Source organism: Penaeus chinensis, chromosome 3 (genome assembly GCF_019202785.1).
Source record: "Penaeus chinensis breed Huanghai No. 1 chromosome 3, ASM1920278v2, whole genome shotgun sequence".
Taxonomy (NCBI): Eukaryota; Metazoa; Arthropoda; class Malacostraca; order Decapoda; family Penaeidae; genus Penaeus; species Penaeus chinensis.
Genome location: NC_061821.1, coordinates 24637558 through 24651633, shown reverse-complemented (window position 1 = coordinate 24651633; position 14076 = coordinate 24637558). Strand labels below are relative to the sequence as shown.

Genomic DNA, 14076 nt, shown 5'->3' with positions numbered 1-14076 from the left:
AAAGTTTTCCTTTTTTCTGCGACTATTTAAATTTTCTTTCTGTTCTGCTTATATATATATATGGACTAAGACACACATATATACAATATGTGTCTGTATGCGTGTTTCAGTCTGTCCGTGTATGTTTAATTGTATTTGCAGGCGTCCGATATGCATTTGTGTGTCCGTATATATGCGTGTATGACCATAGATATCTAGAACATGTAAATCTGAGTGTTTTTTATTACTGTTGCTCTGGTGTGTATACTAGTACACTGCGGTTTAGGTTCAGGACACTATGCTGACATCGATATCATTTTACTTAAGAAATGAAACATGTTTCGCTCTTTGTACAGATATTGAGGTGTGACTAAACTTCATAATATGCACTTTTTACACCTCACATGACTCAGTTGAGCACGCGGTAGGAGGTGGCGTGGCCGGGGTTGTGGACCACACGGAGGAGCTCGGCGTCATGGAGAGCGGGTCCGGCGGCGGCGGCGAATGTGGTGGGGACGTGGGCAGCGTTGTAGTTGGTGAGGGCAGGATGGGCGGCAGTGTAGTGAAGAGGAGAAGCATAGGCTGCTGGGTGGGCGTAGTGGAGGGGAGTGGAGAAGCCGTATGAGAAACGGAGAGGAGAGTAGACACCGAAGCCGGGAGCCGCAAGGACGGAGCGCTTCTTGCGGGTATCGGGGGCGGCAGCGGCGGCGGCTGCAGCTTCGTCATAGGCCTGCTGATGGGCGACCTTGGCGGCGGCTACCTCAGGAGTGTCCTGGACGGGTTCGGGAAGGGGACCGGGAAGGGCGGCCAGAGGAGCAGCCGCAGGGGCGTCGGGTGCTACTGGAAGGTTGGTGCCGGACACACGAAATCCGAGGGCGTCAGCCACGTAGTGCTGAGTCTGAACCTTGCCCTCAGAGTCCACGTAGTTGTATGAACCACGGACAACACCGAAGGCATCGCGAGACTCAGCGCGTGAAGATGGACCGCCGGCGTAACCGAAGGAGTACTGACCGAGCTCATCCTGAGCGTGGTACTGAGACTGGACAGGTGCTGCAGGTGCGAAGGGAGCGACGTTGTAGGACACAGGTGAGGGAGCGACGTTGTAAGAGACAGGAGCAGGACCAACATTGTAAGAGACAGGTGCAGGAGCCACAGTCTTGATTACAGGTGTTTTGAAGGTAAGAGGAGCAGCTGAAGGAAGGGCACCTGCGTATGCGTAGGGCAGCACACCAGAATAACCTGCATAAGGATAGGCGCCAAGAAGGCCGTGATGGCTTCCATATGCGCCGTTGTACGCAAGCAAGGAGGCGCTGCCGCTAGCCACGAGGGCCGCCACGGAAATCACAGTCTGAAATGGTCAACTTCAGTTACAGCACCTAGTGTAATAAAAGCAATAAAAGTTTAATTCGGCAACTTTAATTTAAAATATATATATAAATGTTCCCATATTCTACCTAAAGAAATAAAAAATGAAAATCCAGCGTTCTTGAACTCACCAGAGCGTTCATGTTGACCCACCGTCAAGGAGCTGTCTGCCGTCCATGGGTATGACTACGCCTTAAATAGCTGGGGAACATGACCACCATCTCAGAAAGGGCGTGGCTTCCCTTCCTTTCTACTTCTGATCTTTCGTCGTGATACATAATACGCTCTGAATCCGGGAGAGAACTTTGAGAAATTACTTTTATATGTATCACTTATAGGATCCTCGTTTCATTAGCTTGAGGTGCCCTTCAGCAGAGGTGTCAAAAGGATGCTTCGGGGACAGCAGGTGGTAGAGAAATTAAATGTTCGATTAAAGCTTTATGAAATATTTACCGATAAGCTAAATTACGGAAATACTTTTGACTTATGCACAGATTAAAAAAAAAAAAATCGTCACTTGATCATTTGAACAACTTTTAGAAAATATTGAATGCAATTTTGATCCGTATAAATTCCTCAGAGCAATACAATGAAGAATAATTTGTAAAGTGATCACGTAAATAAGTCTTAGGATTTTTTTTTAATTTTTAATAATACTCTGAAATGTCGTGTGCTGTTTATCTTGAGATTATTAAACATTTAAAGCTAAAAGTAAGACCCTGAAAAGGTTAGAAGGTGTAACGAATTTCCCAGAAAGTCTGAACAGGCTGCAGGCAGTGTCTATTCTTTTTATATGACTATCAATAGAAATAGGCATCTCTCATATTGTAAAACTGCAAAAAAAAAAAATTACTCATATAAAAAACAGATAATGAAGGGTGGAACTGAAAAGTATATCAAACTTGTTTGTGAATAAGTATACCTTCACTTAATCTTAAAGTATGCAAGAACCCTCGTAATCTACAAGAAGAATAGGCCTCTCATTCTACAAACGTGTATTTTCAATTCATAAATAACAAGTTAAACAATAAATTCATAATTCAAAACATAAACCAACAAACCATGTTCTTTAAAACAATATATACCACACTTTATCTACTCTTCATATCCTCCGCTTTTTCTATAACAAGGTAGAATGAGGACCGTTTACAGAATATATATTGATGATCTGTACTGTTAAACTTTTTTTTGTCTTAGTAGATATGTTTGGTACATAAATCAGAGAGAAGGCAATCATGATATATAAAAAATCCACTTTATTTAGGTTCGTGGTAATGTACACTAAGTGAACGTGGGGAAAAAAAACGGAAAATCAAACATGCTTGTTATCTGAAATCAAGTGAGTGTGTAGTCCTTTGAATAAAGCTGTAGCAATTTTAAGACGTTTAAAGTCATTAGGAATAATTAAATATTATTTTAGAATGACTAGGTACTACTATTACCACCACCCTTGTAAACAGGATTATTCATTATATCATGTGATTGTTATATTTATTTTCATCATCAATATTATCATGTTCATGAATATTGCTCTTACTATTACCATTCTTATCATATTCATATTCATTATCAGAGCTATAGTAATCATTCCAATCAGAAGGGATATTGTCATTAGCATTATAATTATTGACCATGACTGACACTAATACAATCACCATTACTCATCATCATTATCATTATCAAAATACGTAGAATATTTTAAACAACAAAACTACATTCAGTCAGCCTTCCAATACAGCCTAAAATGTACATGTTCTTAAAGCAGTAATCAAAATGATGTCTTTTAAACATAAAAAAAATCCCGTCATTTTCAAACAGCTTCATATTTCCTTCGCGGAAGAGTAAAGGCTGGAGATGATATCTCAAGACACATTCTATCTCACTGCAGGATTTCCAGGTGACTCCTTCAGTTCGGAATGCAGTGTCATAGGGAATATATCTTGCCCTCCGTGTGTGCATCTGGCCTCATAATCCTAAATAAAGCAGTGATAGAATTATGTACGTTAGTCTCACAGTCTGTCTATGGAACGGTATAGAAAATATTAAGTTAAACAGATTGCTGCTTAAAGTGGAAAACAAGATACACTCGTTTTTGCGTTTTCATGTTTAAATTGATGAAATAAATAAAGAAAAGTGGATATAGGCATGTCCTGTTTAGTAACAAGATTAAAGTTTAAGTCGGTCAATGATTATATACAGTAATTAATGTATATAACGGTAGGGACCTTGTCTAAGAATCTGCATTCATTAGCAAACTATTATTATATATAAAATGGTTGTGTGCTAATATGTAAAAGAAAGTTATTAAGACGAAGAACAGACTATTTCTTACGGGAACTTTTATTCAGTACTTCGATGAAGTATATACGCATCTCGCATACACGTGTGTCAACTCTCGATCGAAACTGACTAGAGCTCTACACACAGATATGCTGCAATTTCCAAAGTAGAAACCCTCTTTAGCGTGTGTCGGGAGCGGCAGCGGTGGCGGCTGCGGCTTCGTTGTAGGCCTGCTGGTGGGCGATCTTGGCGGCGACTACCTCAGGAGTGTCCTGGATGGGTTCGTGGACGGGACCGGGGAGGGCGGCCAAAGGGGCGTCGGGAACCACTGGCAGGTTGGTGCCGGACGTACGGAAGCCGAGGGCGTCAGCCACGTAGTGCTGAGTCTGAACCTTGCCCTCAGAGTCCACGTAGTTGTATGAACCACGGACAACACCGCAGGCGTTTTTTTTTTTTTTTTTTTTTTTTTTTTTTTTTTTTTTTTTTTTTTTTTTTTTTTTTTTTTTTTTTTTTTTTTTTTTTTTTTTTTTTTTTTTTTTTTTTTTTTTTTTTTTTTTTTTTTTTTTTTTTTTTTTTTTTTTTTTTTTTTTTTTTTTTTTTTTTTTTTTTTTTTTTTTTTTTTTTTTTTTTTTTTTTTTTTTTTTTTTTTTTTTTTTTTTTTTTTTTTTTTTTTTTTTTTTTTTTTTTTTTTTTTTTTTTTTTTTTTTTTTTTTTTTTTTTTTTTTTTTTTTTTTTTTTTTTTTTTTTTTTTTTTTTTTTTTTTTTTTTTTTTTTTTTTTTTTTTTTTTTTTTTTTTTTTTTTTTTTTTTTTTTTTTTTTTTTTTTTTTTTTTTTTTTTTTTTTTTTTTTTTTTTTTTTTTTTTTTTTTTTTTTTTTTTTTTTTTTTTTTTTTTTTTTTTTTTTTTTTTTTTTTTTTTTTTTTTTTTTTTTTTTTTTTTTTTTTTTTTTTTTTTTTTTTTTTTTTTTTTTTTTTTTTTTTTTTTTTTTTTTTTTTTTTTTTTTTTTTTTTTTTTTTTTTTTTTTTTTTTTTTTTTTTTTTTTTTTTTTTTTTTTTTTTTTTTTTTTTTTTTTTTTTTTTTTTTTTTTTTTTTTTTTTTTTTTTTTTTTTTTTTTTTTTTTTTTTTTTTTTTTTTTTTTTTTTTTTTTTTTTTTTTTTTTTTTTTTTTTTTTTTTTTTTTTTTTTTTTTTTTTTTTTTTTTTTTTTTTTTTTTTTTTTTTTTTTTTTTTTTTTTTTTTTTTTTTTTTTTTTTTTTTTTTTTTTTTTTTTTTTTTTTTTTTTTTTTTTTTTTTTTTTTTTTTTTTTTTTTTTTTTTTTTTTTTTTTTTTTTTTTTTTTTTTTTTTTTTTTTTTTTTTTTTTTTTTTTTTTTTTTTTTTTTTTTTTTTTTTTTTTTTTTTTTTTTTTTTTTTTTTTTTTTTTTTTTTTTTTTTTTTTTTTTTTTTTTTTTTTTTTTTTTTTTTTTTTTTTTTTTTTTTTTTTTTTTTTTTTTTTTTTTTTTTTTTTTTTTTTTTTTTTTTTTTTTTTTTTTTTTTTTTTTTTTTTTTTTTTTTTTTTTTTTTTTTTTTTTTTTTTTTTTTTTTTTTTTTTTTTTTTTTTTTTTTTTTTTTTTTTTTTTTTTTTTTTTTTTTTTTTTTTTTTTTTTTTTTTTTTTTTTTTTTTTTTTTTTTTTTTTTTTTTTTTTTTTTTTTTTTTTTTTTTTTTTTTTTTTTTTTTTTTTTTTTTTTTTTTTTTTTTTTTTTTTTTTTTTTTTTTTTTTTTTTTTTTTTTTTTTTTTTTTTTTTTTTTTTTTTTTTTTTTTTTTTTTTTTTTTAAAAAAATTTTAATTTTTAACCATTTTAAAATTTCTTTTGAATAAATTTTTAAAAAACATATTTTAAAAAAATTTTTAAAAATTTTTTTAAAATATCTTAGGGGTTTTTTTTATATAGATTTTTAATTTATTAAATTTTAAAATTTTATTTTTTTAATTTAAAAAAATTTTTTAAATAATTTTAAATTTTTAAAATTTTTATTTAATTTTATTTTTTATTTACAATTATTTTTCATCATCATTCTTATTCCCAGTATTTTTTTTATTATTATTATTAGTTATTATTATTATTATTATTAACGTTGTTATTATTATCATCATGATTGTATCATTATTATTACTATTTGTAATAATAGCATCATTATCATATCATTAGTAGTAATATTATAAATACTATCATTACTATTATCATTATTGCTATAATTACCGTCACTACTATTGTTTATATGGGTATAATTATTAGTATTATCATTATTAGTATTATCATCATATTTATTTATTTTGTATCATTATGTTGTCTGTCATTATTATCTTCATTTTCATTTTTATTATCATTATCATTATGATTTATGTAATTTATTTTTTATCTATATTACCATTATCAATAATTAATATAAGTAGCATCATTATTAGTATTACCGTTACTACTATCGTTATTACTATTATAATTATTGATACTATAGTTATAAAAAAAAATACTATTATTATCATAATATTATTATTATTAAATCTAATATTTTCATTATCATTATTATTATCATTGTTATCATTGTTATCCTTATTGCTGTTACAGTCATTTTCATAATAACAATCATCATTATTACTATCATTATTATAATGATAATGATAATAGTAATATTAGTAATACTATTAATACTGATGGTGATGCTCTGGTGATAATGATAATGATGATAATGATAGCAATAATAATAAAAATATAATAAAAATGATAATGATGGTGATGGTAGTAATATGATGATGGTAATAATAATGATGATGATAATAATTATAATGATATCATTATTAATAATAGTGATAGTATTAGTTATAATAATGATAATGATAGCAGTTACAGTGATAATCATAATGTGATGATGATGATAATAATAATAATATTAGAAATAATAATAGTAATCATAATAATGATAAATAACAGTGATGTTGATAAGAATAAGGATAACAATGACTGATAACGATAGTAATGTTACCAATAAAAATTATTATCATTATTATAAATTTCAACATTATTATTATCATCATCATTGTTGTCGTTATCATTATCAGTATTATCATTATCAATATTATTATTATTGCTGTTGTTAAGATAATCGTACTATAAGTATGATTATCATTTTTATAATTACTTCTAAGTTTTCATTATTATCTTTTTCGTTATTATTGTCAATACTGAGGTTGTCATTATTATTACTATTATTAATGTTTTCATTATTACTATTATTAATGTTTTCATTATTACTATTATTTATGTTTTCATTATTACTGTTATAACTAATTTATGATCATAATGAATATTACAATGATTATCATTATCATTATTTTCATTATCTTTATTATTTTCATCATTATCATCGTTATCATTGGTATTATTACAATCAGTTATCATCATAGTTTTAACATGTTTAACAGGAATCTTTAATTCATTGTCTTTCGGAAGGAACATATATATACAAGAATATATATAAAACAGCATATTTCTTTCACATAAGTTTATTAAGGAAAACTGATGGAATATTTGACTACAGATGAACATGAGCATAGCTTGTCAATAGGCAAGAGAAATGCGTCAACTCTCGATCCAAACTGACTAGTCTTGATACTACTAAGGGATCTGCTTGCGAGAGCTCTACGCACTACTGTATTGACTTTCTCGTCCAAGTGAAGCTCTTTCCCTAGCGGGTGTCGGGAGCGGCAGCGGCGGCGGCTGCGGCTTCGTTGTAGGCCTGCAGATGGGCGATCTTGGCGGCGACTACTTCAGGAGTGTCCTGAACGGGTTCAGGGACGGGGCCGGGGAGGGCGGCCAAAGGGGCGTCGGGAGCCACTGGAAGGTTGGTGCCGGACGCACGGAAGCCGAGGGCGTCAGCCACGTAGTGCTGAGTCTGAACCTTGCCCTCAGAGTCCACGTAGTTGTACGAACCACGGACAACACCGAAGGCGTCGCGAGACTCAGCGCGTGAAGATGGACCGCCGGCGTAACCGAAGGAGTACTGACCGAGCTCGTCTTGAGCGTGGTACTGAGACTGGACAGGTGCTACAGGTGCGAAGGGAGCTACGTTGTAAGTCACAGGTGCAGGAGCCACGTTGTAGGATACTGGTGCAGAACCGACATTGTAAGAGACAGGTGCAGGAGCCATGTTGTAGGATACTGGTGCAGGGCCGACATTGTAAGAGACAGGCGCAGGAGCCACAGTGTTGAGTACAGGTGTTTTGAGGGTGAGAGGAGCAGCTGAAGGAAGTGCACCTGTGTATGCGTAGGGGCAGCATACCAGAATAACCTGCATAAGGATAGGCGCCAAGAAGTCCGTGATGACTTCCATATACGCTGTTGTACGCAAGCAAGGAGGCGCTGCCGCTAGCCACGAGGGCCGCCATGGAAATCACAGTCTGAAATAGATCAATTCGATTAGATCTTTTTTTTTTTTTTTAATGAAATGTGAACCGAGGAAATTTTCAAATATAAATTTAACAGAAACCAGCAAAACGAAAAGACTCATTCAACCTCTGCGAAAACTGAGGTTCCTGAACTCACCAGAGCGTTCATGTTGACCCACCGTCAAGGAGCTGTCTGGATTCCCTTGGGTATGACACCGCCTTAAATACCTTGGGAACATCTAGACCACCATCTCGAAACATGGAGGAAAGGGGCGTGGCTTTCCTTCCTTTCTACATTCTAACCTTTTGCATCGATACAGCGCCTTGGCTCCGGGGTGAGGCTGTGAGAAAATGCATTAGCATATAACCATTTTGGGAAAGCAGCTTCGTCGTTTTGAATAGAAATGCTTTGAAACATTTACATTGTTTTCATATCCCTTTAGAAGATAATTTAGAAAAATGAAAAAAAGTATCAATGTGAGGGCTTGCTTTTATCATATATTGTCACTCTCCTTTGAGAGCCTCTCCGATCCAGATCTTTAAAAGAGTAATAGATTGTTTTAATAGATTTCCCAGACAATGAAAGCGTCATTAGATATGTGTAAGATTATAGCAGTTCAACTGAATAATTCTGAAGATTGATTTACAATTAATTTTCGTTCTTATTCTCATTATCTTTTTTATTATCATTATTATTATCATTATTCTTAATGTTGTTATCATTATCATCATGATTTATATCATTATTATTATTATTACTATTTGTAATAGTAGCATCATTATCATATCATTAGTAGTTATATTATAAATACTATCATTACTATCATCATTATTGATATAATTACCGTCACTGCTATTGTTAATATTGTTATGATTATTACTATTATCATTATTAGTATTATCATCATATTTGTTAATGTTATTTGTATCATTATATTTCCTATCATTATTATCATCATTATAATTTTCATTATCATTATCATTATGATTTATATAATTCATTTTGTATCTATATTACCATTATCAATAGCTATTATTAGTAGCATCATTATTAGTATTACCGTTACTACTTTCATTGTTAATATTATAAGTGTTGATACTATAGTTATAAAAAAAAAATACTATTATTATTATCATAATTGTTATCATTATTGTAATTATCATTATCATTATTGAATTTGATATTTTCATTATCATTATTATTATCATTGTTATCATTGTTATCCTTATTGTTGTTACAGTTATTTCCATAATAACAATCATCATTATTACCATCATTATCATAATGATAATGATAATAATAATAGTAATAACATTAATACTGATGGTGATGCTCTGGTGATAGTGATGGCAATAATAATCAAAATAATGGTAAGAATGGTGATAATAGTAATATGATGATGGTAATAATAATAATGATTATAATATTGATAATGATATTACTATTAATAATAATGATAGTATTAGTCATAATAATGATAATGATAGCAGTTACAGGGATAATAATAATAATGTGATGATGATGATAATAATAATAATAATAAATAACAGAGATGATAATAAGAATAAGGATAACAATGACTGATAACGATAATAATACTACCTATAAAAATCATTATCATTATTATAAATTTCAATATCATCATTGTTGGCGTTATCATTATCATTATTATCATTGTCATTATCAATATCATTATATTGCTGTTATTAATATAATCGTACTATCATTTTTATATTCATTTCTTAAGTTTTCATTATTATTATCTTTTTCATTATTAAAGTCATTAATATTATTGTTGTTTTCATTATTACTATTATTGCTGCTTTCATTATTACTGTTATAACTAATGTATGATCATAATGAATATCACGATTATTATCATTATCATTATTTGTATTTTTATTATTATTATCATCATTATCATTGTTATTATTACAATCAGTTGTCATCATAGTTTCAACATGTTTAACAGGAATCTTTAATTCATTGTCTTTCGGAAGGAATATATATATACAAGAATGTATATAAAAGAGGGCATTTACATTTGCATTCAAAAAATCATATTTCTTTCACATAAATTTATTAAGGAAAACTGATGGAATAATTGAATACAGATGAACATGAGCATAGCTTGTTTATAGGCAAGAGAAATGCGTCAACTCTCGATCCAAACTGACTAGTCGTGAAGCTACCAAGAGATCTGCTTGTGAGAGCTCTACACACTATTGTATTGACTTTGTCGTCTAAGTGAAGCTCTCTCCCTAGCGGGTGTCGGGAGCGGCAGCGGCGGCGGCTGCGGCTTCGTTGTAGGCCTGCAGATGGGCGATCTTGGCGGCGACTACCTCAGGAGTGTCCTGGACGGGTTCGGGGACGGGGCCGGGGAGTGCGGCTAAAGGAGCTTCGGGAGCCACTGGAAGGTTGGTGCCGGACGCACGGAAGCCGAGGGCGTCAGCCACGTAGTGCTGACTCTGAACCTTGCCCTCAGAGTCCACGTAGTTGTATGAACCACGGACAACACCGAAGGCGTCGCGAGACTCAGCGCGTGAAGAAGGACCGCCAGCGTAACCGAAGGAGTACTGACCGAGCTCATCCTGAGCGTGGTACTGAGACTGGACAGGTGCTACAGGTGCGAAGGGAGCTACGTTGTAGGTCACAGGTGCAGGAGCCACGTTGTAGGATACTGGTGCAGAACCAACATTGTAAGAGACAGGTGCAGGAGCCACGTTGTAGGATACAGGTGCAGGACCGACATTGTAAGAGACAGGTGCAGGAGCCACAGTGTTGATTACAGGTGTTTTCAAGGTGAGAGGAGTAGCTGCAGGAAGGGCACCTGTATATGCGTAGGGCAGCACACCAGAATAACCTGCATAAGGATAGGCGCCAAGAAGTCCGTGATGGCTTCCATATACGCCGTTGTACGCAAGCAAGGAGGTGCTGCCGCTAGCCACGAGGGCCGCCACGGAAATTACAGTCTGAAATAGATCACTTCGATTAGAATATTTTTTTGAATGAATTGTGAACTGAGGAAAATTTCAAATATAAACTTGACAGAAACCAGCAAAACGAAAAGAAACGCTTTCAACCTGCGAAAACTGAGGTTCCTAAACTCACCAAAGCGTTCATGTTGACCCACCGTCAAGGAGCTGTCTGGTGCCCATGGGCATGACACCGCCTTAAATACCTTGGGAACATCTTGACCCCCACCTTGAAAAAGGGCGAAAGGGGCGAGGCTTTCCTTCCTTTCTACATTCTAATATTTAACTTCGGGGTGAAGTTGTGGAAAAATGCCTGAAATAGAAATGCTTTGGAATATAGGTATAGGAGAGAAAACATTGTGTATTGCTTGCATGCCCTATTACAAAAAAACAAAAAAAAACAAAAAATCAAGTAATTTAAGGGGTCCTTTTATATCATATATTATCATTCTATTTTATTTTTTTGAATAGTACCAGAGAGATTTTACAAACACTGGAAGGGGCATCAGATATGGAAAATTAGAGCAAAAATCGACCTTAGCAGCAGTATTATTGGCTAAATTGTTTTTATTATTGTTATTATATTATCATTGTTATCATTATTACTATTATTATCATTATCAGTAATGCTTCAGTTATATTTATCATTATCCTCGTTATGACTATCATTAATGACATTATTATTGGTACTAGAATAATTTATATCATTTGTAGTAGTATAACAATGAATATAATTATTATCGTCATTATTACGATAATTATCAATATAACTGATACTTTAACACGTTTTTTTTATTATTATTACTCTTATTACCATTATCATTATTATCAGCTTTAATATTATTATCAGCTTTATCATTATTGTTGCTGTTATTATTACCATTAATATTGCTGTTACTGCCATTGCTATCATTACTACTGATGTCACTATTATTAATATTAACACTGTTACCGTTATTAACATTGATGTTTCTGGAGCTACTGCGGATGATGATTTTGCTCTACAAAAGTTATTGTCAATTATAGCATTGCTATTATTGATATTATCATTATTACTATTGTAGGAATGATCATGGTCTCGATGTTTCTTTGTGATTATTATTATTATTATTATTATTATTATTATTATTATTATTATTATTATCATCATCATTCTTATGATAATTGTTATTATTGTTATTGTTATAACTATCATTATTATTATTATTATCGATATTAATATTATTATCATTGTTATTATTAATATTAATACTAATAATACTATTATCGTTATTATTATTGTCACTTTTTATCATTATCGTCACTAGTATTGTCATCTTTATAGATATGGTGTTTTGCATTATTATCACCGTCATTATTATTTTTATTATCTTTATTATCTTTACTGCAATAGTTTATTATCACCATTGTCTATATTATCATTATTGTTAATATTATCATTATTGTCATTAATAGTAGTAGTGTCATCATTAGTATTACCATTACCATTATTACTGGTGTTATTACTATCATCATTATCATTAATACTTAAGTTATCAACATTATTATTATCATCATACTTTTTATTAATATTTTTATTCACACTATTGGTTTTAGTATTGACCTTATTATGATCATTATTATTAGCATCATCCTTATTGTTGTTACTGTTATTTGCCTATTCAAAATTATTATTACCGTCAATGCCCCGATGATAATAATGATAACAATAATAATAATAGTAGTAGTAATAATAATAATATTAATTATAATGACAATGTTTGATACTGTTATTACTATTGTGATAAACCTGCCTATATTCACATCCATTGCCTTATTATTACTGTTATTATCACGGTAATTATAGGCAAGTAATATTGTTTTTATTATTCTTGTGATTACCATTATCTCCATTACATAGTCAACAGAACTATCATTATTACTGTTACAGTTTTCATATAAATCTTCATAATCATTTAAAACATCTCCATTAATACTACATAGAATCTATTTTGCTGGTTATAGTGTTGTCATTTTGCTGTTGTTATCATACAGATTAACAAGAAAACTTTTAGTATGGGTATCCTAAAAACGAATAAAGAAAAATCACGGGTCGTTTCTTATTAAGGCAAACTCGCCTGTGTTTAAGACGTGGTCTTGGTTATCATAACACTTCCTTCGCCCCCCCCCCCACCCCCCCACCCTCGTCATCTTTAACCAGAAATCTCGTATGCCCTGACTCTGATGGTCATTGCAGCAACTGGAAATTGACATAGAAGGGAGGAAGTTGCATTGCTTCTATGGTGGTTATGTGTAAGATCTTTCCGTTTTGTCTTTTTATGTTCTGCAACGGGAACTGCAGTAGGTGAACATGACACCAGATATTTCATTTGTGTATGTGTGTGTGAATACAAAAAGTTAGTATTGGGTACTTTTTGCATACACATGTATAACACTCACTGGGGGTGTTCCGTTCCAGTAATTATCCCGAAATGAACTCTAATTTAATTATCAGGAACTAAAGAATATGTGCGATATTTTTTTTAGAAAAGAGGGAATTAACATTTTTCTATTTTCTACACATCATTATTTATTATGGAAAATCGGTGAAATATATGACTACAGATGAACATGAGCATAGCTTGTTCATAGGCAAGAGAAAGGCGTCAACTCTCGATCCAAACTGACTAGTTTTGATGCTACTAAGGGATCTGCTTGGGAGAGCTCTACACACTACTGTATTGACTTTGTCGTCTAAGTGAAGCTCTCTCCCTAGCGGGTGTCGGGAGCGGCAGCGGCGGCGGCTGCGGCTTCGTTGTAGGCCTGCTGGTGGGCGATCTTGGCAGCGACTACCTCAGGAGTGTCCTGGACGGGTTCGGGGACGGGGCCGGGGAGGGCGGCCAAAGGAGCTTCGGGAGCCACTGGAAGGTTGGTGCCGGACGCACGGAAGCCGAGGGCGTCAGCCACGTAGTGCTGAGTCTGAACCTTGCCCTCAGAGTCCACGTAGTTGTACGAACCACGGACAACACCGAAGGCGTCGCGAGACTCAGCGCGTGAAGATGGACCGCCGGCGTAACC

At 32.1% G+C, this 14076-nt stretch overlaps 3 protein-coding genes across 3 annotated transcripts in view; all 3 read right to left on the bottom strand.

Annotated features, from left to right (window-relative positions):
- Positions 1-222: 222 nt before the first annotated feature.
- Positions 223-1487, bottom strand: LOC125040929. The gene is made up of 2 exons (XM_047635731.1): positions 1476-1487; positions 223-1327 (listed from the first exon to the last, which is right to left on the bottom strand). Exons 1-2 carry the CDS (start codon positions 1485-1487, stop codon positions 389-391), a joined length of 951 nt encoding a protein of 316 aa, XP_047491687.1. The 3' UTR covers positions 223-388.
- A 5801-nt stretch (positions 1488-7288) lies between these two features.
- Positions 7289-7988, bottom strand: LOC125040920 (cuticle protein 6-like). The gene has a single exon (XM_047635719.1). The coding sequence runs from the start codon at positions 7986-7988 to the stop codon at positions 7344-7346; it is 645 nt and encodes a 214-aa protein (XP_047491675.1). The 3' UTR covers positions 7289-7343.
- A 2317-nt stretch (positions 7989-10305) lies between these two features.
- The window catches only part of LOC125040912, a 4484-nt gene continuing 713 nt past the window's right edge, over positions 10306-14076 (bottom strand). Inside the window, exons 2-4 of the mRNA XM_047635708.1 lie at positions 13776-14076; positions 11178-11248; positions 10306-11016 (exon numbers count right to left, since the gene is read on the bottom strand). The exon at positions 13776-14076 is cut by the window's right edge and continues 378 nt beyond it. Of these exons, the coding sequence (XP_047491664.1) occupies positions 10306-11016; positions 11178-11248; positions 13776-14076 (1083 nt within the window). The remainder of the gene's footprint in view (positions 11017-11177; positions 11249-13775) is intronic.

Bases quoted from the DNA above. Each gene is read 5' to 3' on its own strand.
- LOC125040920 (XM_047635719.1), bottom strand. From the start codon at position 7,988: ATGGAAGTCATCACGGACTTCTTGGCGCCTATCCTTATGCAGGTTATT.